This window comes from Oryctolagus cuniculus, chromosome 21 (assembly GCF_051225735.1).
Source record: "Oryctolagus cuniculus isolate XC-2025 breed Fujian yellow rabbit chromosome 21, ASM5122573v1, whole genome shotgun sequence".
In the NCBI taxonomy this organism is placed as follows: domain Eukaryota; kingdom Metazoa; phylum Chordata; class Mammalia; order Lagomorpha; family Leporidae; genus Oryctolagus; species Oryctolagus cuniculus.
In genome coordinates this window covers 28,632,964-28,659,881 of record NC_142887.1, presented here as the reverse complement: position 1 = coordinate 28,659,881, position 26,918 = coordinate 28,632,964, and the positions used below count along the sequence as shown (strand labels likewise).

At 47.5% G+C, this 26,918-nt stretch overlaps 1 protein-coding gene across 1 annotated transcript; it reads right to left on the bottom strand.

The window, feature by feature from the left end:
- Positions 1-1,465: 1,465 nt before the first annotated feature.
- On the bottom strand, positions 1,466-26,918 carry DRG1 (developmentally regulated GTP binding protein 1). Its single transcript, NM_001171352.1, is given in 9 exon segments — positions 1,466-1,565; positions 5,555-5,677; positions 5,943-6,110; positions 7,759-7,889; positions 10,191-10,360; positions 17,864-17,933; positions 24,818-24,993; positions 25,852-25,975; positions 26,877-26,918. Coding segments are annotated over 9 exon segments (1,104 nt in total).

Sequence of the window (26,918 nt, the reverse complement as noted above, 5' to 3'; positions counted from 1 at the left end):
GAAGCCCAGCTCCTGGGTGTGGGCTCTCAGAGGAACAAGCACTGGACAGAGGCTGAAGATGTGGTAATCTCCCCTCCCGCCCCTCACAACCTGCCAAGAATTAGGTCTAGCTTAACTCATTTGAAGACAACTGAATTTACAAACCCATCCCCCTTCCTGACTTTCTCAGGGAATGTTCTGTTGTCTCTGCGTATGTTCCATGCTGAAATAATCTTTGGTAACTATCTTGGCACCTGCCTTGCTGTTGGAAGAGAAACCATTCAATCCCCTTAAAGACCATTAATCGCAGCCCCCAAAACCAGTGCTGATGCCGCTGGTACCCTCCAGAAGCGCTAGTGTCCAGCACACAGAGACCTGCTCCGCTCACACAGCCTGCCTCACTTGCTGTGAGCTCCAGGCCTTGCCCTAGGAGAAGTGCTGTGCCCAGGACTGCCAGACGGGGCCTCGGGCAGAAAGGCCTGACTGGGAAGGAGAGGCCCCAAGGCCCGCCAGCAGCATGTGCAGCCCAGTCTCTGGCAGCTGTGGAGGACAGAGCCCAGGACAGGGTCCACTGACAGGAGCCCACATCCATGCCAGATACTGTGCTAAGCTAGACTAGGAGACGAGTGCTACTACCATCCCTATGTCACTTAGGAAGCTAAGGCTCACAAAGGCTGAGTAGTTTGTTCAGTTCCACAGCTCACTGGAGGCGTACCAGCAAGTCAACCTCCACAGGCTGGTCAGAGCAGTCCACTCCACCCCACTACGCCACGCCCCAGACGGGCTAGCCTGCAGGGAACAGGTAACCTGCATCAACTAAGGGGCTGAAGGGGTGGCACCGCAGGTAAAGCTGCTGCCTGCAACACTGGCATCCGGTATGGGTACTGGTTAGAGTCCCGGCTACTCCACTTATGATCCACGTCCCTGCTAATGGCCTGGGAAAGTGGCAAAGGATGGCCCAAGTGCTTGGGTCCCTACTACCCACATGGGAGACCTGCCCCAATGAAGCTCCTGGCTTCAGCCAGGCCCAGTGCTGGCCGTTGCAGCCACCTGGGGGGTAAGCCAGCAGACAGAAGATGTCTCTTCCTCTAACTCTTTCAAATAAATTCATAAATAAATCTAAGAAAAATAAAGATAAACATCAACTAGGATGTTGTGTGTCACGCCTCTAGCCATTTCACATTCAGAGCAAGCTACCAAGCATCCCTCTGGCATCGGCCTCACTGCACACGCTCTTCCTCGTTCAACTCAGCCCCAAGATTCCGGTGCTGACACATGAACTGCACGCAGCCGACAGCCCTACCGGATTCCTTTATGCAGCTCAACACACAAGGTGAACCAGGAAAAGACAGGTCAAGTTGTTCGGGCGCCTTCCTCTCCCTCCCGAGTCCTGATCCAGCGGCTGCCCCTGCCAGGAGCTGGGAGACGGCGCTGGGTCGTGGCGAAAGCCGCCGTGGCTGTCTCGGCTGACAGCTAAGGGCAGGTTTCACTTCTTCACAATCTGAATGACGTCCTCATCCTCCAGCGTGTGGTCTTTACCCACTTTCTGAGGGTTGTGCTTCACAGAGAGACCCCAGACCAGAGCGCTGTATGGGAGGAAGAAAGGACAGTCAGCGGAAACGCGAACCCCGCTCTGCTCCGTCTGCCGAGGGCCGCACTCTGCTCTCACCGAGCACCCCAGCCCTGCAGAGCCACAGCCCTACGGCAGCGGCTGCCACAGACAGCACACCAGGCAGCACTCACCTGCCTCCTCAGTCCAACCTAAAGTCAGGGACAGTGCACGTGCGTAACGTCAAGAGAAGAGGTGGAAATTTCAAAGATTCAGTAAACCCGAAGCATGGATTTATTACTAAGAAATACCCTCAAAACATCAGATTGAGATGGCTTGTTAGTCACACAGTGTCAGTTACAGAGGGTTGGAGAAAATTTCCATCAGTGGGTACAGACCAGACTCAAGTCTCCCTCCTCAGCCACGCTATGAAACCCTTCCTTCCCTATCAGAAAACTGTCAATTGGAATGGGCTCCATCCAGATTCTTGGACTATAGGATGGTAATTTATATCCACAAGCCTCCAAAATGCACAGTGTACTCTGAGAGAGATGGGAATTTACTGAACATAACACTGACTGCCTCCCACAGACTGAGGACTAGGCAACAAGGGGCAAAGAGAAAAAGTGGCCATATTATGTTACATTGTTACTGCACTAAAACTTCTTTAAAATTTTATAGTCCAGTAAGAAATCAACAAAGAAAAGACCACGTTTTAAAAAAAACACATATCAGTAATAGATATAAATTAATACAAATAAAAGTTTGAAAGGTTTATTTATTTGAAAGACAGTTACAGAGAGACAGGGAGGGACAGAGAGGTCTTCCATCCACTGGTTTTCTCCCAAATGGCCACAACAGCCAGGACTGAGCCAGGCTGAGGCCAAGAGTCAAGAGGTCCATCCAGGTCTCTCATGAGGGTGGCAGGGTCCAAGTACTTGGCCATCATCTGCTGCCTCCCAAGGAACAATAGCAGGGAACGGAATTGGAAGTAGAGAGCAGCTCCACCCACTGCACTCAAAACACTGACCCCAACAAACAAAAATTTTCAAATGCACTAACAAACATATTTAAGTACAGAGTGATCATTTTACAAATGTAAACAGTTCAGCTGTTCTGGAAAGTAAAAACACAGCAAAAACCATTTAAGTATCAATGCTACTTCTATAGTAAAGTCTTCGAAAATTATCAATAGCAACACAAGGGGCCAACAACTGGGACTGTGGGTTAAGTTGCCACTTGCAACATCAGCATTGTATATGGAAGTGCTGGCTGGAGTCCCAGCAAAACTGCTATTGTTCAAGCCAGCTTCCGGCTGATGAGCCTGGGAAAGCAGCCAAGGATGGCCCAAGTACCTAGGCCCCTGCCAACTACATGAGACGGTTCCAGGCTCCTGGCTTCAGCCTGGCACAGCCTGGGCCAATGTGGCCAGTTAGAGAGTAAGCTAGCAGACAGAAACTGTCTCCCCCTCCATCGCTGTAACCCTGCCTTTCAAATAAAAAAAAAAAAAAAAAAAAAAAAAAAAACAGAAGATAAAAGAGTTGCTCATGTCCAAAGCAACAAATATTAGATGACAGCCTACAGACCAAAAATCCAAGAGTTCATACCAATATACATTATGGATTAAATAAACAGGGGACAAGTGACAGCTCTAACTCTCAGGAGAATTCCAATAAATAAATTTTAAACTTCAAAAGAGAAAGAAATGGCCAGCGCCATGGCTCACTGACTAATCCTCTGCCTGTGGCTCCAACACCCTGGGTTCTAGTCCTGGTCGGGGCGCTGTATTCTGTCCCGGTTGCCCCTCTTCCAGTCCAGCTCTCTGCTGTGGCCCAGGAAGGCAGTGGAGGATGGCCCAAGTCCTTGGGCCCTGCACCTGCATGGGAGACCAGGAAGAGGCACCTGGCTCCTGGCTTCAGCCTTGGCCCAGCTCTGGCCATGGAAGCCATTTGGGGAGTGGACCAGCAGATCTCTATCTCTGCCTTTCAAATACATAAATAAATCTTAAAAAAAAAAAAAAAAAAGCCAAGATCAGGGACTGGTGTTGTAGTGCAGCAGGTTAAGCCACCACCTGCAATACCAGCCTCCCTTATGAGCGCAGGTCTGAGCTGCTCTGCTGCCAACCCAGCTCCCTGCTAATGCTCCTGGGACAGCAGCAGAAAATGGTCCAAGTGTTTGGGCCCCTGCACCCATGTGGGAGACCCAGATGGAGTTTCAGGCTCTGGGATTTGGCCTGGCCATTGTGTCCATCCGGGGAGTGAACCAACAGGTGGAAGATCTGTCTCCCTCTCTTGCTGCCTTTTAAATAAATCCTTAAAAATAACAATAAAAAGATAAATAAAAGCATCAAGGTCATCAAAGAGTGAAAATCTAAGGAAATACTGGGGGTCTAGAACACTGGAAGGCTAAGAAAAACTAACAATTCCATGCCATGTAGGTTCCTGGAACATAAAACAGACACTGGCAGGAGAAGCAGTACATTTCAAGTAAGATTTGTAATTCAGTGAATGGTGCAGTGCCAAAGTCTATGTCCTGCCCGTGGTATCTGGAGTACACAGTAACGGAAGCTGCTATTGTCACAAGTGGGGTGAGGGGTAAAAGTAAACTCTTTTTGTGCTTTTTTCTGTTTGCCCCTTTTCTGTAAACCTGAAATTAGTTCAAAAAAAATTTTTTTAAAGTATTGAGCTGAGTGCCAGCGCTTTGGCGCAGCAGGTTAATACCCTGGCTTGAAGTGCCGGCACCCTGTATGGGCGCCAGTTCGAGACCCGGCTGCTCCACTTCCGATCCAGCTCTCTGCTATGGCCTGGGAAAGCAGTAGAAGATGGCCCAAGACCTTGGGCCCCTGCACCCGCGTGTGAAACCTGGAAGAAGCTCCTGGCTCCTGGCTTTGGATTGGCGCAATTCCAGCTGTTGCGGCCAATTGAGGAGTGAACCATCAGAAGGAAGACCTCCCTCTCTCTCCCTCTCTCTCTCTCTGCTTCTCCTCTCTGTGTAACTCTGACTTTCAAATAAATAAATCTTTTAAAACAGTTTTGAGCTGCTATCAGTAGTGAAACGTTAAAGAAAAAGATCACAGGGAGGGGCTGGCGCTGAGGCACAGCGGGTTAAAGCCCCAGCCTGCAGCGCCAGCATCCCATATGGGCACCAGTTCAAGTCCCAGCTGCTCCACTTCTGATCCAGCTCTCTGCTATGGTCTGGGAAAGCAGTAGAAGATGGCCCAAGTCCTTGGGACCCTACACCCACGTGGGAGACCCCGAAGAAGCTCCTAGCTCCAGATCATCTCAGCTCTGGCCATTGTGGTAATTTGGGGAGTGAACCAACAGAATGGAAGACCACTCTGTCTCTCGCTCGGCCTCTCTCTCTGTAACTCTTTCATATGAATAAAATAAATCTTAAAAAAAAAAAATTTAAAAAAAAGATCAAGCCGGCGCCATGGCTCAATAGGCTAATCCTCCGCCTGCGGTGCCGGCACACCGGGTTCGAGTCCCGGTCGGGGCACCGGATTCTGTCCCAGTTGCCCCTCTTCCAGGCCAGCTCTCTGCTGTGGCCCGGGAGTGCAGTGGAGGATGGCCCAAGTACTTGGGCCCTGCACCCCATGGGAGACCAGGAGAAGCACCTGGCTCCTGTCTGTGGATCAGCGCGGTGCGCTGTCTGCAGTGGCCATTGGGGGGTGAACCAACAGAAAAGGACGACCTTTCTCTCTCTCTCTGACTGTCCACTCTGCCTGTCAAAAATAATAACAATAAGAAGAAGAAGAAAAAGCAAAGATCACAGGGATTCTAAGTTTTAGAGGAGGAGTCAGTACCCAGTGGAGGCCACGATAACCCGGCAGGGAGAATCCATCTTTGTGCTTGCCACCAAGATGAATTAATGAAGGGAAATGAAAGCCCCTTGGCAGCAGCGCCCTGCTGACCTCCGGAGCTCTCCCTGTCCGCCGACACACCGAGCCCTCACGCGGTCCTGAGACTGCATGTGAAGGCAGGGGCTCACAAGGCAAAGGCGGTCCCACGTGCCCTTGCTACTTACTACTTAAACTCCTTGATAAGATTCTTGTGAATTTTCATGCAGAAATCCTCCACCGTGGTCCTCGAGTACGGCAGCACCACCGGGGACGTGTAATCCGGCAACTGGCCCTTGGGCTTGGTGTAACTAGGAGAGAGGGGGCGACAGAGGTTACACCTACTTAGAACGCTTCACATGTGGGATGCCAACCAATCCCGCAGCACCCCGAGGTCGGACCAGGATAACCTCCCCCCTGGGGAAGAAAGCACCCTCAATGTGACCTAGCGATGACGAAGCCGACTTCCGTGTGTCACAGAACACGGCGAGATCGTGCGCAGGAGCTCCAGAGGGATCTTCCTAAGGCAGTCTGGCCTCCCTCCCGCAGCAGCAGCAGCCACGCACAAGGACTCACATCCTCACTAGTTTCAGGTAGTCCCAGATCTTCTCCAACAGGTCATCGAAGTTCCAGCGGTGATGGGCAGAGATCGGCACGCAGTGAGGCACCTTATAGATGATATCCAGTTCCTCAATGGAGATCTGATCAATCTTGTTTAAAACATAGATACAAGGGATATAAACTCTATGAAGCAGAAAAGAAAGAGGGAATTAGCCTGCAGTTGCTGACAAAATTGTGAGTCTAATGAGCAGCACCTCCTCCCTCAGGCCCCAAATCGGGACTTAATCAACAACTCCCTGCTTTAAAAAAGAATGAGTAGAAACTGTTAACCGTGGAGTCTGAGTTGAGAATTCACGCAGGCCCTGTTCACACTGCGCACCACGGGGTTTGTGACTGCCTAAGTCCACACTGCTCTGCTCTCAGACCCAGCTTCCTGCTCGTGCACTTCGAAGGCAGTGGGAGACAGTCCGAGCGTCTGGGCCCCACATCAGAGTCTAGGATGGACTGGCTGGCTCCTGGCTTCAGCCTGGTCCAGACTTGGTTTCTGTGGTCATCAGGAGAGTGAACTGAGGCCCGTGCTGTTGTGCGACAAGTTAAGCCGCTGCTTGATGCCAGCACCCCATACAGAAGTGCTGGTCTGAGCCTGATTCTTATTTTTTAAGATTTATTTTATTTATTTGAAAGGCAGAGTTACAGAGAGGCAGAGGCAGAGAGAGGTCTTCCATCTGATGGTTCACTCCCCAAATGGCTGCAACAGCTGGAGCTGCGCTGATCCAAAGCCAGGAGCCAGGAGCTTCTTCCAGGTCTCCCATGTGGGTGCATGGGCCCAAAGACTTGGGTCATCCTCTACTCTTGTTTTTGTTTTTTTGAAGATTTATTTATTGGAGCCAGCGCTGTGGTGAAGTAGGGTAAACCTCCGCCTGCAGGACTGGCATCCCGTACAGGTGCTGTTTGTGTCCCGGCACGTGAGATTTCAACACTTCAGAGAAAGGAAGCATGTTAGAAATCAAGACCTGGTGGCCGGCGCTGCGGCTCACTAAGCTAATCCTCCGCCTTGCAGTGCCGGCACACCGGGTTCTAGTCCCGGTCGGGGCGCCGGATTCTGTCCCGGTTGCCCCTCTTCCAGGCCAGCTCTCTGCTGTGGCCAGGGAGTGCAGTGGAGGATGGCCCAAGTGCTTGGGCCCTGCACCCCATGGGAGACCAGGAGAAGTACCTGGCTCCTGCCATCGGATCAGCGTGGTGCACTGGCCGCGGCGGCCATTGGAGGGTGAACCAACAGCAAAAGGAAGACCTTTCTCTCTGTCTCTCTCTCTCTCACTATCCACTCTGCCTGTCAAAAAAAAAAAAAAAAAAAAAAAAAAGAAAGAAAGAAAGAAAAGAAAATCAAGACCTGGGGCCAGCATTGTGGTGTTACAGGTAAAGCTGCTGTCTGCAATGCTGGTATCCCATACGGGCATCAGTTCAAGTCCCAGCTGCTCCATTTCCAATCCAGCTCTCTGCTAACGTGCCTGGGAAAGCAGTGGAGGACGGCACAAGTACTTGGACCCTTGCTACCCACGTGGGAGACCCAAAAGAAGCTCCTGGTTTCCAGCTTCAGACTGTCACGGCCATTTGGGGAATGAACAAGTACACGGAAAATCTCTCTCTCGCTCTCTTTCAAATAAATTAAAAAAAAGAAAATGAAGACCAATCCCTCATTTTACTTCTAAAATACCCAAGCCCAAAACTGATAGCAGCACAACTGCAGTTCAGAATCGATTCATACTCCAGTACTGTTTCCACCACAAGGCTTCAAATTCACAAGAGCACAGACCGCACACTCCGTGCACACCTGTTCCCTTCCACCACGTCGATGAGGTCATCAGCCGTGGCATCGCTGCGCAGAGTCACATCCGCATTGTGGATTTTGTATTCAGCCAGAATGCTCTTCACGGTTTCCGCATCCAGTTCGCTCTGTGGGCACTGAATGGGCAGGGCAGACAATGACTAATCAGAGAGCACAGAACGGCAGCACCTACAAGTGGCTGCATACCCAAAATCTAGTTCTTTACCCTGGGTGAGAGTAACTGACTTCTAGCAGGAAATACATAAAAAGTTTAAATTGTCTCAACTCTGAAGAATGTGTTAAGAGTTGAATTGTATCATTATGTTGAAGTCCTAATCTCAGTATCTCAGAAGTCTGGAGATAAATCTGGAAAAAGGAAATTAAATGAGAATGAAGTCATTAGGGTGGGGTCATTAGCTGTGTCCTTATAAGAAAAGATCAGGACAGAGACACAGGCAAGGCTGTGAAGACACAGAAGACTGCCATCTGCAAACCAAGGAGAGCACTCCGAAGGAACCAATCCATCACCCAACCTCAGACTCTGCACCTCCAGAACTATGAAAAATAAATGTCTTTTGTTTTTGTTTTTTGTTTTTCACAGGCAGAGTGGACAGAGAGAGAGAGACAGAGAGAAAGGTCTTCCTTTACCTTTGGTTCACCCTCCAATGGCTGCCATGCTGCGGCTGGCGCACCATGCTGATCCAAAGCAGGGAGCCAGGTGATTCTCCTGGTCACCCATGGGGTGTAGGGCCCAAGTACTTGGGCCATCCTCCACTGCACTCCCGGGCCACAGCAAAGAGCTGGACTGGAAGAGGGGCAACCGGGACAGAATCCGGCGCCCCGACCGGGACTAGAACCCGGGGTGCTGGCGCCGCTGGCACAGGATTAGCCTACTGAGCCACCGCGCCGGCCATAAATGTCTCTTAAACCACCCAGTCTATGGCACTTTATTATGGCAGCCCTAGCAAACAAATACACAAAGTCTTGAATGCACAATTTTAAGTATTATGACAGGATGTTTGAAGAAATGTTTTGTAACTTTTGCTCGTCCTATCACTTGGATCCTAGAATGTTAAATTGAGTAGGAAGTCCTCAGTCCTCAGTTCTAAGCCTAAGACACAGCATTTGACAGATACGGTCACCCCTGCTATCGAAACACTTCCTTTGCTTGGATTCCAAGATTCCAAACGCTCCCAGTGTTCCTTCTCCCTCTGCTGAGAAGTCGCATTTTCTTTCCTATTTACACTCCCTTCCTCAGTGATCTCAGCAGGCTTGTGGCCTTAAGGCTGGTAACTACCAAACTCATTTCCAGCCCGATCACTCCTCATTCACCTCCCTGACAGAAACCTGGACGTCCAAATCACAACTCCAGCCCTAAACCTTGACCTTCTCATGCCCTGCAAGCCGATTCTACCCAAAATTCTACCATTCAACAATAAGAGCTCCTTTTTCCAATTCAGAAAATAAACTCGCCGTCATCTCTCTCTCTCTCTCTCCCCACAAACAACCCATAACCAATCCAGCTGTGATTCCTATCAACTACTTCTCATCTCTCCCACTGTTACAACCCTGGTCTACCAAGACATCATTTCTTGATTAGATGGTGTGATACCTCTTAAATCATTTCTCTGATTGTCCTCTTAACCCAGTCCAGTCTATTCTCAACACAATAGCCAGAAAGATTCCACTTAAAACGAAGTCAAATCATATTTACATAGATCAGAACCCAAACAATAGTTAACAAACCTCCCGCAAGTTAAAGCATTTAAGGCCCTGATATTTACTCTTCTCCTAACCTGCTCATTCTGCTAACCCTCAACCATGCAAAGGTGTGCTCCACAGGTTTCTACGTGAAACACTCCACCCCACATCCTTCCAGTTCAGCTCTTGACCTCACCTCAGTCAAGACATTCCCAGAAGTCCCCATCAGTACTCTCTATTCCCCTTTTCTCCGACTTCAGTTTACAGATTCATCATTATCCAGTACACTGTATCTTTTTCATTTTGGTTTGCTATGTTACCTAATTAGAATGTAAGGGCAACAGTTTTAGTCTCTCTTCTTTTCCATACCCATTCCTCCCACTGCCCAGAGCCTACAACAACGTTTGGTCCAAGGTAGCCGTTCTACCACTTTGTGTTAAATGAATGAAAACAAAGAATATTGGCAATCATCTGTTGCATACAAGCATAAAATCGGTCCACATTCCTGTACCGTCCCAAATAGATAATCCAAAAGAGGGAATGAAGTTGCAAAGGAAAACCTGAGAACTTGAGACCGACTCCTATCCAAATCTTAAGTCACTGTCGGTCATTATAAGGACATTGGTTATCTCAACCAGTTCAGGGAAAAGCCAGGATACACTCAAGAGTCAATGTTGGTGTACCTCAATGTACACCCTTCAGCAACAGCCTGCCCCAATATCACTTTCCCGACTTACAGTAGCCGTGAGATTAATGCCTCCTTTGTCCTTCTTCTTAAAGCCAATGTTGGGAGGTTTGCTGTTCAAACGAATGCCAAAGCCTTCCAGCTCATTTTCAATGATCTTCTTATGTCCCAAGGGTTTCAGGACATCCAGAACAATAAGGATCAAGTTACAGGTTCTAGCCACTGAAGAATAAAAAGAATACACACACATTTTCAAACTGAGCTCAATAAAGCTGTAATTAACAAATATTCCTTAAAAATGGTATTTTATCTATATACATGCACTTTTAAATTTGTATTTATTAATTTAATTGGAAAGGCAGAGACAGAGACAGACAGAGATATCTGCTGATTCATTCCTACAACAGCCAGGGCTTGGCCAGGACAAAGCCTGGAGTCAGGAGCTCAATGGGAGGCAGCAATGAACATAACTGGGCTCCAACCATCCACCTGCAAGACCTGAAATGTACTCCCCAGTCCTGGCCTCAATCCCAACCTCGTCCACTGGCTGTGGCACATGGGGAGTGAACTAACAGATGGGAGCTGTGTCTCTCTGCCTTGCAAATACATACATTTTTGAAATAAATAAAAAAAGTAGCCTTCTGTGCCTGTGTTTATTTTAGCATAGTGGTTTCTCCATTTAAACATGCTGCACACAGATCAGTAATCGATCTCTTCTTATAACAGACCAGCACTCTGTCATACAGATTATATCATGGTTTGCTTATCCATCCATTTGTTCATCTACAAACATTCATGTACAAGTCTTTCTGTGGATGTACTGTTTTTCATTTCCCTTGGGCAAACGCCAGTGGAACTGTTGGGTCACATGGCAAATAGATTATTTATTCAAATGTTTGCACTATCTGATAACTCAAGCAGTGTATGAGAATTCCAGCTGCTCCATATCTTCCCCAACATTTGGGCGTTGGCATGCTTTTTCGGTTTTAGCCATTCTAATGAGTATATGACGACATCCCATTGTGGCTGCAGTTCCCTGATGACCAACAATGCTGAGCCACCTTTTCAGGTGCCTCTTGGCCATTCACTTCTTGCCTTTTTTTTTTCCCCCAAGATGTATTTATTTGAAATTCAAAGTAGAGAGAGAAAAAGAAAGACAGAAAATCTTCCATCCACTAGTTCACTCCCAAAATGGCCACACACACAGGGCTGAGCCAGGCCAAAGCCAGGAACTTCTTCCAGTTCCCCCACGTGGGTACAGGGGCCCAACTACTTTGGGCCATGCTCTGTTGCTTTCCCAGGCGTGTTAACAGGGAGCTGGAATGGAAGCAGAGCAGCTGAGACTTTCACTGCTGCCCATATGGGATGCCAGTGCTGCAGACAGCAGCTTTACCTGTTACGCCACAATGCCAGTCCCTTTAGCCACTTTTTAATTGGGCTACCTTATAGTGAACTAATAAGAATTCTTCATATATTCTGGGGGCCAGCATTGTCACATGAGATTAAGCTGCTGCCTGTGGGGCAGGTTTGAGTCCCAGCTGCTCCACTTCCAATCCAGCTCCCTGCTAATGTGCCTGCCACAGAAGATGGCCCCTGCCAAGCACGTGGGAGACCCAGATGGAGTTCCATTCATCTGAGGAATGAAGCAGCAGATGGACGATCTCACTCTCTAATTCTGCCTTTCAAATAAATAAATAAACCTTTTTAAAAATTATTTATATATTATGAAATCAAATCCATTGTCAAATATACATAGCTAATATTTTCTCCCAGTTTCAGGTTTGCTTCATTTTTTTTTTTTTTTAATTTGACAGGTAGTTATAGACAATGAAGAGAGAGAGAGACAGAGAGAAAGGTCTTCCTTCCATTGGTTCACTCCCCAAATGGCCACTACGGCCGGCGCTGCGCCAGTCCAAAGCCAGGAGCCAGGTGCTTCCTCCTGGTCTCCCATGCGGGTGCAGGGCCCAAGCACTTGGGCCATCCTCCACTGCCCTCCCGGGCCACAGCAGAGAGCTGGACTGGAAGAGGAGCAACTGGGACTAGAACCTGGCGCCCATATGGGATGCAGGCACCACAGGCGGAGGATTAATCAAGTGAGCCATGGCGCCGGCCCCTGCTTCTTCAATTTAACTGTCTTTTATAGAGGAACATCTGAATTCTGATAATATGAAAATTATTCATGGTTTCTTTTGCAGTTCATGATTTTAGTGTACTACCTAAAAAACCTTTGCCTAAGGTACCAAACATTTTCTGTCTGGTTGGCATTTAATTGGACTAAGGAATAATACTTAAATCAAAGACTCTATATATAATAATACTATATATATATATATCACTATATATATAATACTTAAAGACTCTCTCTGAGTTACTACACAGTTGTTCTAATATTAAAATTTTGTTCTAATATTAAAATTTTTCTCATTAAGAATAAACCACTCACTGTAAAAACTCAACTTCAGTATAAAAATTTTAGTGTTCTCTGTGTTTTATTATACACTTTCATGCTTACAGAAAACTAAAGCCCACAGAAATTAGCAGCACTTTGTCAGGAATGTGTGTCTGATTAAAACTTCTAGACTTTTTTTATTAAGGAAAACCAATAATCTACACACCTACTGAACATATATCCTCCCCTGCTACCAGGTCTTAATGATAACATAAAAACAGTATACCCAGCACAGACAATGCATGAAGTAGGATACCAAAATTAAAACAGAATGGTGAAATAAGTGGTGATGTGGCCCTGGTGGGCACTGAATCTTGTCCTCAAGAGAACCAGGATCCAGGGGAAAACGGCCACTGGGACCCAGCTGGGGCTTACACCAAGAATAGCACAAAAATGGACAGGCAGACCTCAAAGCAGGAGTCTGCTAAAGTCTACACTCCCCACAGAAACAGCTTCCTTTCCCTTTAAGCAGAACATTTAATAAAGCGTTTTTCTCTGGAGTCATGGAGTAGCCACAGATTAAAAACCTGCTGTTATCGGCACACAAAATTCACCCTCCAAAAAAGCTAACATATTGCACAATGACCTATGATAAAACTCATTACTCAAAAACCCAGCTGAAAACATCTCATCAATTTTGTAGGTCCCTTTTTTTTTTTTTTTAAAGATTTATTTAATTTTATTTGGAAGGCAGAGTTAGAGATACCGAGAGAGAATCTTCCATCCATTGGTTCACTCCCCAGATGGCCCCAACAGCCAGGACTGGCTGACCCAGGCCAAAGCCAGGAGCTTCTTCCAGGTCTCCCACAGTGGGGCAGGAACCCAAGCACTTGGGTCATCCTCCACTGCTTTCCCAAGCACATTAGCAGAGTTGGATCAGAAGTGGAGCAGCCAAGACTCAAACCAGTACTCAAATGGGATGCTGGCTAACCCACAATGCCGCAACCCTGATCCCAAGTTCTGCATTCTTATATAAGGCAGATAACTAAGGATCACCAGACATTTGAGCGATCAACAAACAAGACCCATTAAACAATTCAGGAGTGAGCAACATGGTACAGTGGGTTAAGCTGCAACACTGGCATCCCACATGAGCACCACTCTGGCTCCACTCCCAATCCAGCTCCCTGCTGATGCGCCTGGGAAAACAGCGGAAGAGGTCTAAGTGCTTGGACCCCTGCACCCATGTGAGACTCAGACATAGCTCTGGGCTCGCAGCCTCAGCCTTGCACGGCCTCAGCAGTTGCAGCCATTTGGGAAGTGAACCAGCTGATGGAAGGATCTCTCTATCTCTCCCTCTCTGTGGCTCTCAATTAAATTAAGTCTTTCTCTTTTTTTAAAAAAAGAGTAGTCCCTAGGTAAATAAAGGACCTAAAAGGACAACACACCATGTCTGCAACGTAAGGAAAGAAGATTTCTTCTTAAATAAAACTTCCAAAGCACAAACACCAAGAGGGAAAATGTTAAATTAGATTCTTTTCTTATACAAGATTTATTTACTTGAAGGCAGGGCATGAGAAAGGGAGAGAGAGAGATTCTCCATGCAAAGGTTAAGAATTTCTACACAACAAAGTTCACACTGCAGAAATCAGAAGATACCTGCAATGTCTATAGCTGACAACAAATTAATATCCAGAGCAACACTACCAAACAGAAGTTGACAAAAATATTATACATCTGTGCTGTCCACAATGGCAAGCACTAGTCACATGTGGCTGATAATGTAAAATATAACTTACATGAGTGAAGAATTAAACTTTTCAAAATTGATTTAAGTTTTAGTCACATATGACTAGTGACAACTGCATCAGACAACAAACCTACAATTTTTCTTAAAGATTTATTTATTTATATGAAAGGTAGAGATAGAGACAGAGACAGAGATAGAGATGGGGTGGGGGAAGAGGGAGATGTCGAGATATCGATCTTTCCTGGTCACAACAGGCAGAGCTGGGCCAATCTGAAGCCAGAGCTTCACTCAGGTGTAGGGACCCAAGTACTTGGGCCATCTTTCCTAGGCCATTAGCACAGAGCTGGATAGGGTAGAACAGCTGGGACTGGAACAGGTACCCACATGGGATGCACCCATCCCATACTGGAATATCTGGGTTCCATACCCTGCTCCACTCCCAACTCCCAACTCCAGCTCCCTGCTAATGGAAATCCTGGGAGGCAGCAGGTGACAGCTCAAGTAACTGGGTTCCTGCCATCCACATGGGAGACATGGATCACATTCCTGGCTCTTGGCTTTGTGTGCATCTGGGGAGGGAACCAGCACTGTATGGGAGCTCAGTCATTCTCCCTCTCTCTGCCTCGAAAAAATAACTTTCTTTTCCTTTTTTTTTTTTTTTTTTTTAAAGATAAAGGCCGGCGTCATGGCATAGAGGATTAAGCTGCCTCCTACAACAAGGGCACCCCATGTGGACACCAGTTCAAGTTCCAGCTGCTGTACTTCTGATCCAGCTCCTTGCTAACGCTCCTGGGCAAGCAGCAGATGGCCCAAGCACTGGAGCCCCTGCCACCCATGTGAGAGACCTGGATAAAGTTCCTGGCTGCTGACTCTGGCCTGCTCCAGCCCTGGTCTTGCAACCATTTTGGGAGTAAAGCAGAGGATGGAAGATTTCTTCTTCTTCTTCTAATTCTGCCTTTCAAATAAAATAAATTTTTAAATTTTTTATTTTAAAGATTTATTTTATTTGAAAGGCAGTGAGTGAGTGAGAGAGAGAGAGAGGTTGATTTTCCATCTGCTGGCTTACTCCCCAAACGGCCATAACGCCCAGGGCTGGGCCAGGCTAAAGCCAAGATCTTCTTCTGAGTCTCACGTAGGTGCAGGGGCCCAAGCATTTAGGCCATCCTCTACTGCCTAAAGGCACATCAGCAGGAAGCTGGATTGGAAGCAGAGCAGCTAGGACTGGAACTGGTGCCCACATGGGATGCTGGCGCTGCAGGCAGAGGCTTAACCCACCACACTGCACTGTTAGCCCCAAATAAATATTTAAAAAGAGAGAGGCAATAATCACAATAAAAAACTGGATAAAAGGTATGAAAATTTCCAGAAAACTCCAAACTAGTAACTATATAATCAATGCTCAAAAATCATTAGTGAGGGGCCAGTATGTAGCATAGTGGGTAAAGCTGCCGCCTGCAATGCCAGCATCCCTTATGAGAGCCAGTTCGAGTCCTGGCTGCTCCACTTCCAATCCAGCTCTCTACTGTGGTCTGGGAAAGCAGTAGAAGATGGCCCAAGTCCTTGGGCCCCTGCAACCACATGGCAGACCTGGAAGAAGCTCCTGGCTCCTGATCAGCCGAGCTCCAGCCATTGCAGCCATTTCATGGAAGACTTCTCTCTCTCTGCCTCTCTGTAACTCTGCCTTTCAAATAAACAAATAAGTCTTTAAAAAAAAATGCAATGAAAATGATGAGCTGCCACTTTACATGCATTACAGCAGCAAAACCTGGTGAGTGCTGACAGAGCTAAGAAACAGGCATCTGCATGAACTGCTGGTGGAACATGACCCAGAGCAGGCATATGAAGCATCTTCCAAAACCACTTCCCCAGCTGAAGCCTGCATGTGTCTTAGCGATTCTGCTCATGAATGTCCAAGAAATTTTCTCACAGTTTTTTAAAATTTATTTATTTATTCGATAGGCAGAGTTACAGAGGGGAGAGACAGAGACAGAAATCTTCCGTCTGCTGGCTCACTCCTCAAATGGCCACAACGACCAGCACTGGGCCAGGCCAAAGCCAGGGGCCAGGAGCTTCTTCCATGGGTACGGGGGCCCAAGGACGTGGGACATCCTCCGTTGCTTTCCCAGGGGCATTAGCAGGGTGCTGGAATGGAAGTGGAGCAGCCGGGACTTGAACTGGCGCCCACAGGGGATGTTGGCGCCGCAGGCCATGGCTTAACCTGCTATGCCACAGCGTCAGCCCCCACACAGTTCTTAAAGGGACAAACATGAAGTTTATACATAGCATTAGTTGTGATAGTAACAGCAAACTAGATAACCCTAACTACAAAAAATGGATAGGTAAAATATGGTAGGTGCACACCATGGAGTACTAGGAAGATGTTTAAAGCAACAATTGCATGTTAATGAAAAAAACGAGAAAACAATAACATTTAGATAAATTAAAAATACAAATAGAATATCTTTTGTAAGAATATCTACACAAAACATACATTAAACACATCAGTATGGTCTGTGAAGAATAAGAGGTATAGAGATAAAATATGTGAATAAGCAAAATAAGCGTATCTTACACAGATCCATGAAAATGTGCCATGAACTGCAAACTATTAACTCAACATCTGCTCTCAAGGACAAAAAAAGAAAAAGGAGTGGCTTGATTTTACTTATATCTCCAATGTATTAGATGTGGATGATGACAGAAAAAGTATCTGCCCTAAAAGAACTCAAAGATGCAATTGTCTCTCACTGAAACGGCAAAAAGTAAGCGAAGAAGCTGAGGATGGGAATCAACATTTCAGATCCACACATCAGGTCTGAAACTCCTAACTGGACATCCAAATGGAGGGAGGCTGGCAGTTGGTCTGAGGTCCACAAGTCGGTAAAGGACTGGCATACACTTCAAATTCATCAGAACAGAGCCAGGCACTAAGGCCAAGGCTCTCGGGGAGATAACTAAGGCTGAGCAGACAGAAAAGCATCCCCAAGGCTAGACCCTGGGGCAGTCCACACTTAGGGATCCTGAAGACCAGGCAAGAGACCAGGAAGCAGCACTGCCATCATGAGAGACACAAACATTTCAAGGACGGAGGAGAGGAGAGCATAGGAGAGGAGAGACAGGTGACTTCCACAATCCTATAAATAGCAGAATTAATAATTCAGGATAAGGGTAGAATAAAAATACTTTCAAACATGAAAAGACAGAAAGAAGTTTTCTGTATCATTATTCCCCTTCTCTAGGGAGTTACCAAAGAATGTGATTCCACAGAACACAGAAATAACCCCCAAGAAGTAGGAAATACAAGAGAAAAGAACAGAAGAAAATCTCAGGCTACAGTCAGGAAACCCAACTTCTAGTTCTCCATCTGCCACCAGCAGTGCAGCACTCCAGCAAAGCCCTTCACTTCCCTGCCCCAGTGTCTCCTCAGGTGGAGGGCTGCTCCATCGCTGGGGTCCCTTCAAGGTCTGCCACTCTTCTGGTGAGAAGTCAGGTGACACGATGCCCTTCGCCGCAGCACAGTCTCCAAGCCCGGGAGACTAAAGGAGCTGTAGCAAGATGGCGGCCCTGGACCCCCCGGACCACTCACCTGCAATGACTTGACGGCCTCGACCTTTCCCATCCTTGGCACCTTCAATGATGCCTGGGAGATCCAGGAGCTGCAAGGGAAGGACAGGGAACACCATGCATAAATGTGAACAGATCAAACAAGACGCTTTCTCCTCCGCTATCCAAACTTACGAGACTCAAACCCAATTTATAAATCAAGGGGTGGATGGCAGCTATAGGCTTTGTTATATACATTACCTAGTTTAAAATGCCTAAAAATCCCGTAAGATAAGGAAATTAACTCAAGTTTGGAGATTAAGGGGCTTACTCACAGTCATATTAAATCAAATAAGATTATAACCCATTTTTGGGGGGCAAAATCCATTATTCTAAATGAGCATCATTCAGTGTTCCTCCATATTTAAGATTGAGCTTCCACACAAATTCCTACAAGTAAAAGCTGGATTGACATTGACATGTGACACAGAGACCTCTGCAAATCTCCAACTCACAAAAATTTCTGCAGTAATTCTTAATCAGGCAAGCACAAATAAATCTTTAAATAAGGGAGGGGGTGCTGGCACTGAGTCGTAGCAGGTAAAGCAGCCGCCTGCAGTGCCGGCATCCCATATGGGCACCGGTTCAAGTCCTGGCTGTTCCACCTCCGATCCAGCTCTCTGCTATGGCCTGGGAAAGCAGTAGAAGATGGCCCAAGTCCTTGGGCCCCTGCACCCGCATGGGAGACCCAGAAAAATTCAGCTTTCTAAAGATTTGGATCTGATGCAATTGATCCAGACGCTGTCTCTCTCTTCCTCTAAAATAAGAAAGATTTTGGGGGGAGGCATTTGCCACAGGGATTAAGTCACCCATTAGGAGGCCACCCCAGGTTACACCCACACGAGGGTGCCTGGTTCAAGTCCTGGCTACTCTGCTTCCAATCTGGCTTTCTCTGAAGTACAACAGGAATCAGTAGGCAGTGTCCTAGGTACTCAGGTCCCTGCTACCCACATGGGACACTGAGACAGAGTAGGAGCTGCTGGCTTCAGCCTGGCCCCACCCCGTTGTGGGCATTTGAGGAGTAGGCCAGCAAATTAAAGCTCTTTGTCCATCTGGCTGTCCACCCCTCTGCCTTTCCAACAAAATGGCAATCAATAAACATTTTAATAATGAATTTCTCAAAATAATTACGCTGAATGAAAGAAACTAGCCAAAAACAAAGTATACTTATATTTACATGTAATCTAATCTACAGTGACCAAAATCACAGAGAGGATTCTTTGGCAATGGAAGGGTTTCCCACTCAGGTGTAGGGACCCAAGTACTTGGGCCATCTTTCCTAGGCCATTAGCACAGAGCTGGATAGGGTGGAACAGCCAGGACTGCAACAGGGCCTCCGTATCTGTAACAGAATTGGTTCCAGAATTCTGTCAGTAACAAAATCAACAGATAAAATGGCAAAGCTATTTGCATATAACCTATGCATGTCCTCCTACAGACTTTAAATTATCTGCAGATTATTTAAAATACCTATATAATGCAAGTGCCCTATAAATAGCTATTACACTGTACTGCTCAGAGAATGACAAGGAAAAAAAGAATCTGTGCATAGTCAGTATAAATAAAAATATTTTCCATTTACAACTGTGTGTGTTTACAACCTTGACTGTGATATTTCACCAGTGTATATACATCTCAACACTTATCAAAATAAGCACTTCAAAGACGTGTGCTTTATTGTGTGGGAATTACACTTCAATACAGTTTGAAGAAATGAAAATGTCAGGGTCAGTGGATCTAGAATCTGCTCAGCTCTCAGTGATTCTGGAATCCACTTCTACAACCGACTCAATCTTTCTGCTTACGAAAATAAAAATATACACACACCATCAGCAAAAAGCTTTATTATATATTTAGCCCAACATTACCAAGAACTTAAAAATCCATCTGAATAATCTGAAAGTGTTGAAATTGGAATATATAACATCAAATAAAAGATTATGTGAAAGAGATTCATATACTGAGGGGGAAAAAGCAAAGACTTTCTAAGTATAGCAGCTAGGGGCTGGCATTGTGGCAATCAGGTTAAGCCACCACCTGGGACACCACACCTTGTATCAAAGCACCTGGGATGGAGTCCCGCCTCCACTTCTCACCTAGCTTTCTGCTAATGCACAAGGGAGGTAGCAGATGATGTCCCGAGTGGTTCCTGCTACCCACCTGGGAGATCCAGATGTATTCCTGGCTCCTGGCCCAGCTCTGGATGTTGTGGGCATTTAAGGAGTGAAAGACCTCTCTCTTTCTCTGTTACTTTGCCTTTCTAATTAGTTAATTAATTAACAGGGAAGCTAAATAGTGGAGCAACCGATCAAGGCCTCTTACACAAAGTAACTAAAATTTAGCTTTTGTTGAAAAAGGAAGATTTAAAAAGTTCACTGAACTATTTAATTGTGGCAATTACATTTCTTTGAATAAAAATACCCAGGCATGTGACACAGCAGTTAAATCACTGCTTCGGACTCCTACACACCACACCAAATGCCTGGTTCAATCCCAGCTACTCCACTTCCAACCTAGCTTCTTGAAAATATGTATGTACCCTGGGAGGCAGGTGATGAATTAAGGATTTGGGTCCTTGCCACCCACATGGGACATCTGTACTGAGTTCTGGGTTCCTGACTTTGGCCTGGCCCAGCCCTAGATGTCCTGGACATTTGGGGAGTTGAACCAGCAGATGGAAGATCTCTCTCTGCCTGTCTTGCCCAGTCTTACAAATAAAATGAAAATAAATAAATATTTTTTATGAACAGCCGACAGGAACAGGTGTTTGACCTAGCAGTTAAGATGCCAGCTGGGACGCCTGCATTCCATGTATCAGTGTTCCTGGGTTCGAGTCCCATCTCTGGCTCCTGATTCCTGCTAATGCTGACCCTAGGAAGCAGCAGGTTAGTGGGTCAGGTATTTAGATTCCTGACACCCATGTGGGAAACCTGAATTGAGTTCCTGTCTCAACCTGGTCCAATCCTTGCCACTGTGGGCATTTGGGAAATGAACCAGGAGTTGGGAGCTGTGTCTTTTTCTCAAACACTTTAAAAAAAAAAAAAAAAAAAAAAAAAAAAAAGGCAAATACTTTATATGCATGAATCTCATAATGCAATCAACTAAGATATTTAAAAGTTTTTCTTGAGGTTGGCATTGTGGTGTAGCAGGTAAAGCAGCTGCCTGCAATGCTGGCACCCCATATGCGCACTGGTTCAAGTCCCAGCTGCTCCACTTCTGATCCAGCGCCCTGCTAAAATACCTGGGAAAGCAACAGAGGGTGGCTCAAGTGCTTGGGCTCCTGCACCCATGTGGGAGACATGGAAGACGCTCCCTGGCTCCTGACTTTGGTCCGGCACAGCTCCAGCCTTTGTGGCCTTTTGAGGAGTAAATCAGTGGGTGGAAGATCTTTGTCTTTCTCCCTCTCTATCTAACTCTCTAACTCTCCCTTATTAAAAAAAAAAAAAAAAAAAGTTGTTCTTCAGGGCCAGCACAGCGAGTTAAGCCACCACCTGCAAATATGGTATCTCACAAGTGCCAGTTCAAGTCACAGCTGCTCTATATTCAATCCAGTTCTCTGCTAATGTGCCTGGAAAGCAGCAGAAGATGCCTCAAGTGCTTGGGCCCCTGGTACCCAGAAGGAATTCCAGGTCCCTGGCTTTGGCCTGGCCCAGCCCTGATCAATGCAGCCATTTGGGGGGGTAAAAGAACAGATGGGTCCGGCGCTGCGGCTCACTAGGCTAATCCTCCGCTTTGCGGCGCTGGCACACCGGGTTCTAGTCCCGGTCGGGGCGCCAGATTCTGTCCCGGTTGCCCCTCTTCCAGGCCAGCTCTCTGCTGTGGCCAGGGAGTGCAGTGGAGGATGGCCCAGGTGCTTGGGCCCTGCACCCCATGGGAGACCAGGATAAGTACCTGGCTCCTGCCATCAGATCAGCGTGGTGCGCGGGCCGCAGCAGCCATTGGAGGGTGAACCAACGGCAAAGGAAGACCTTTCTCTCTGTCTCTCTCTCTCCCTGTCCACTCTGCCTGTAAAAAAAAAAAAAAAAGAACAGATGGAAGATGCCTATGTCTCTCTCATCCTCTCTCCCAAGTGTTGCCTTTCAGATAGGTAAATCTTAAAATACATATATATATTTCTTTAAATCATGGAGCTATAACTTTTTTTTTTTTTTTGGCAGGCAGAGTGGACAGTGAGAGAGAGAGACAGAGAGAAAGGTCTTCCTTTGCCGTTGGTTCACCCTCCAATGGCCGCCACGGCCGGTGCGCTGCGGCCAGCGCACCGCGCTGATCCGATGGCAGGAGCCAGGTACTTATCCTGGTCTCCCATGGGGTGCAGGGCCCAAGCACTTGGGCCATCCTCCACTGCACTCCCTGGCCACAGCAGAGAGCTGGCCTGGAAGAGGGGCAACCGGGACAGAATCCGGCACCCCGACCGGGATTAGAACCCGGTGTGCCAGCGCCACAAGGCGGAGGATTAGCCTAGTGAGTCGCGGCGCCGGCAGCTATAACATTTTAAGAACTGAAAGTTAAAGGACTTCCAACTCAAATGCCTTAGGTGAAGCAGGTAATTTAACATGCACATCAACCACGCATAGCACAACAGGAGTTAAGGGACCCAGGCAAGTTGAAACGTAAGCCCTATAATTTTCAAAGCACTGTACACCCACTCTGCAGGCCTATATCTGCCTATGTGATACATCTTTTTTTTTTTTTTGCATCTATGGGACACAGTGGCTGAGCCATTACTTGAACACTTACAGAGTACTTTATTACCTCAAGGAATACCATTCCATTTTTAGGCCCCTTTATCATTAAAGACCTTTTGTATAAAAAAAAAAAAAAAGAATTAAAAAGCCTCCTTCCTTATAGATCTTATTCAGTGGTTCTGATTCTATACACTCCCCCAAGTCACAGATAATGAACTGTCTGCACAAAACAGGCTTTACAGAAACACTCTCAGGATAGTCATCTTACTACTAATAGGCTTACATGAACCCGGTTTCGGGAGAGTCGGTGGGGGAGGAAGAACAGAGGCAGAAGGCACAGCGGCAAAGCGAGCATCGGGAAGATAAGGGAGGGAGAACCCCAAAAGGTCAGGAGGTACTGAAATGAATGAAGAGCTTAAGGATAAACACGGAAAGAGAGGAGTCACACAGCTTTTTATTCTGATATACTCAGAAGCTACTCTCTGTGCGGCCAAAGCTGTGACTACCAACAAGGCTCTGAAACCAACGAGCATCAAGCCCTGATCCAGACACCGCCATGCTTCCTCATTCACGTTGTACAGGTTTGGGCATGGGAACCCAGAAAGGAATATGCACGCCAACACAGTCTCTGTAGGGACACCTCCCCAGCAGGGAGAAAGGCCATCGGGAACAGCACCAGGACACAGGGCCTTTCCTACGCCAGCAAGGAGAAACACAAATGCTTATATCAGCGGTTCCCAAACCACGTGCCGAGGCACTCTGGGGCACTACAGACACTAAATTTTCAAGAGAAACACTGCAATTCTTGATTTCTACCAGGAACCAAAGTAACCCCCAGCTCCAGCACCTCACAATTTCACATCAGACCCCACTGTGTGGCTTTGGATTACATCAGACCCAAATCTCTCAGAAGCTGGATGGATCAGCAGTTGCTATGAGAAAAACAATAAATACCAGCAAAATTCAATCTAGAAAAAGAAATAAATGTGGCAATATCCAATCTGATTCTCAAGTTGAGGAATTCTGTGGCATTCAACAGGTACACATATCCAATCAGCAAGTAACTGTGTGTCTGTAAGAACATACTTTATTAACTTGTTTGGACTTAATAACCTGAACCACTAGGGGCTTTTTGGGGTAGAGGCATCACAAAAAAAATTACAAAAAAGTTATCATAAAATAATTACTGAGACACCAAGAGTGCTGTGAAATCAAGAGTTTGGAAATCTCAAATACAGATAGATTCCAAACTGTACCCTTAACTGTGCAAGCAACAAGAATGTCCCACTGTGCCCGGCACTGTGGCCTAGTTGATAAAACTACCACCTGCAGTGCCGGCATCCCATATGGATGGGCACAGGTTAGAGTACAGCTGCTCCACTTCCAATCCAGCTCTCTGCTATGGCTCAGAAAAGCAGCAGAAGGTGGCCCAAGTCCTTGAGCCCCTGCACCCGTGTGGGAGACCTGGAAGAAGCTCCTGGCTTAGGATCAGCCCAGCTCCAGCTGTTGCAGTCATTTGGGGAGTAAACCAGTGGATGGAAGATCTCTCTCTCTCTCTGCCTCTCTGTAACTTTGCCTTTCAAATAAATAAATAAATCTTTTTAAAAAAATGTTCCACTATATTTTACATATACCATCTCCTATCTAGGGCGATCCCTCACATGGGAAACCTAAGTGTACCTTCTATCTAAGAACATTTTAGGACACCAACTTTATTAAGTCTCACAGACAAGAAAGACCTTTTTGAAAGGGCCTGATCCTCTTACTTACTTATTAGAAAGTTTCTGGTGGTTCCTGGCTTTCTGCAAGATGAAATTTCATTTCCTCAGCAGGTGTGCAGGGCCTTTCACAAGCCAGCCCCCAGCTACCTGTCCAGATTCAGCTGCCGCCACTCCGGCCCCGCACCTTAGCTGCACCACCGCACGTTATCCACTATTACCGCTCCCGGAGGGAAGTGCACCGCTCCCTCTCTGCCTGGTGAGTCCACTCTAACGGCAAGACCCACCTCCAGTGTCACTTTCTGTAGGAAGCCTGCTGTGTTCCCACGCCTTCTCCCTTCTGCCTCCGCATTTCACAGGCCCTGTCCCACTGGATTCTCTCACTTAGCTGCTGCTCTAGCTGCCCTGCCAGACAGGAAGAGCCTGGCAGATTAAAGATCAGGCCTGGCACACAGTGAGCTCCCAACCAAGTGCTTTGTCAATGACCAGGAGAAGGCATCTTTTCCCCTTGCTTGGCCCGCAGGCCTGACTCACCTGGATCTTGGCACCCTTGTATCTGATGACACCAGGCACAGTGGTGAGAGTGGTGAACTCATAGGCTGCCACCTCGGAATACACCCCTGCCAGGTTACTGAGCAGTGTTGACTTCCCCACAGATGGAAAACCCACAAACCCGATCCGAGCATCGCCTGTTTTGGCCACATCAAAACCTAAAACATCAATAAATGTCAGAAAGAGAAGAGTTATCCTCAGGTATGTTAAGACGCATGAAAACGTCTCTCACATCGTCACTGCCTGCCCCTCCAGGCCGTATTTCTCGAACATTTGTCGCTTCCCTATAAAGCAGGCCTCAAGCACACAAACTTTTCCCCACAGCAAATCACAAAACTCAGTGCCGTATTTGACAGAGAGGGGGAGGGCTTTGCAGGTCTTTGGCCTGGCAGTGAGGAAACCCACGCAGAGTGCTTTGGTTTCAATGCCCAGCCTCGCTCCTGTCTGTGCAGATGCTGGGAGGCAGCCGTCAGGCCCGAGTAATGGGATTCAGACACAGGATACCTGGGTTGAGTTCCTGGCTTGCAGCATTAACCTGGCCCACTCCTGGCCATTATGGGAGTGAGCCAGTGTATGGGCGTTCTTCTGTCTCCCTGCTTCTCACATAAAAATAAATAAACAAAAATAGAGGGTTCTCTTGTCTTGTAAACCCTGGGAGGCGTGCAGACCTCATGCTACTCCTTTGGGTCCTAATCTCTCTCTCAACACCCGAGTGCTAGCTTGTTTTCCCTTTACGTCAATTTCCTCATTTCTGATCTTGCAGACGGTACAAAATGTTGGTGCTTCCATAGGCTACTGTAAATCTACTTACGTCTGTATAATATAAGTAGCTAAAACCACGGTTCACTTAGGCCCTATTCACTTCCTAAGAAACCAGCACAATAAAATCGAGTCAGAAATTCAAGCTTCGAAAAGACAAGTCCACGTGGGTAGCAAAAAGTGTTATTTTTAAATCACACGCCTGTATTATTTTCCAAGAAATCATAACCCAAAATACAGCGGGGAGCAACACAAACCTTCTCCAGGGCCGCCGCCGCCTCCACCCTTCGGAGTAATGAGCTCTCTGCGGAGCTTGGCCAGGCGCGCCTTCAGCAGCCCTAGGTGGTGCGCTGTGGCCTTGTTCTTCTGAGTCCGAGCCATCTGCAAGGGATGAATCACAGCTATAAACCAAAGTAGCTCCCACAGGGTCACATTTTCAGCTCTGAGGGTGACTCTCCCCACCCCCACCAACACACACACACACACACACACATATCCAGGTCCTACTAATGTCACTGTGTCCATTTTCAACCTTTAAAAAGGTAAAACAGAAAAATCCATTTTCCCCATTATCCAGCTCATTTCCCTATTACAGAGCCAACAACTGAGGCCCAAGGAGAAGCGACAAGATCAGGGTCGTCAGCTGTCTGCTGGCTACTCTCCTACTGCTTGTACCTGGAAGGCGCCCACCTGACCCAGGGTCACCATTCTGAACGCCGGTGGCCGCTGACTCCCACACTGCGCAGGTGGAAGCAACTCCTACCGAACCAACCCAATTTACTCCCGGACGCCCCGGCCGCAGGCAGCACCGTGGAAAAGGAGATCGCGGGGGCGCGCGGAGCGAGCGCGGGACGGGGGGTGGGGTGCGGGGGACGCTGAATTAGGCCATCAGGTCGGGGCTGGGGCACGGGACAGGAATTCGGTGTCGCTCAGAGAAAAGGGAGGGGAACCAGACTCCGGGAGGGGGGCACGGACCCCTGATAGCCCAAGGGGCAAGGGGAGCAGGCGGTGACCCGGGTCAGACGGGGTCCGCGCACACGGCACAAGGCGGCGAGGACCGCCTGAACGCGGGCCTTAGGGCTAAGAGCAGTCAGCAAACGCGGGCCCCACATAAGCGGGCTCGGGACCAGGAGTCGGGGAAGGGAACGCGGGCCCCGAGGGAGGGGAGGCGGGAAGCGGAGGGGCCCGGTCCCCGAAGCAGCCGACGGCGGAGCAGGCAGGAGCGACGCCGTCGAAGGAGGGATGCTCAGACTCGGCAGGAAACGCCCGCTGCGCCCCTTACCTCAGCTTCGATCTCCGCGATCTTTGCTAACGTGCTACTCAT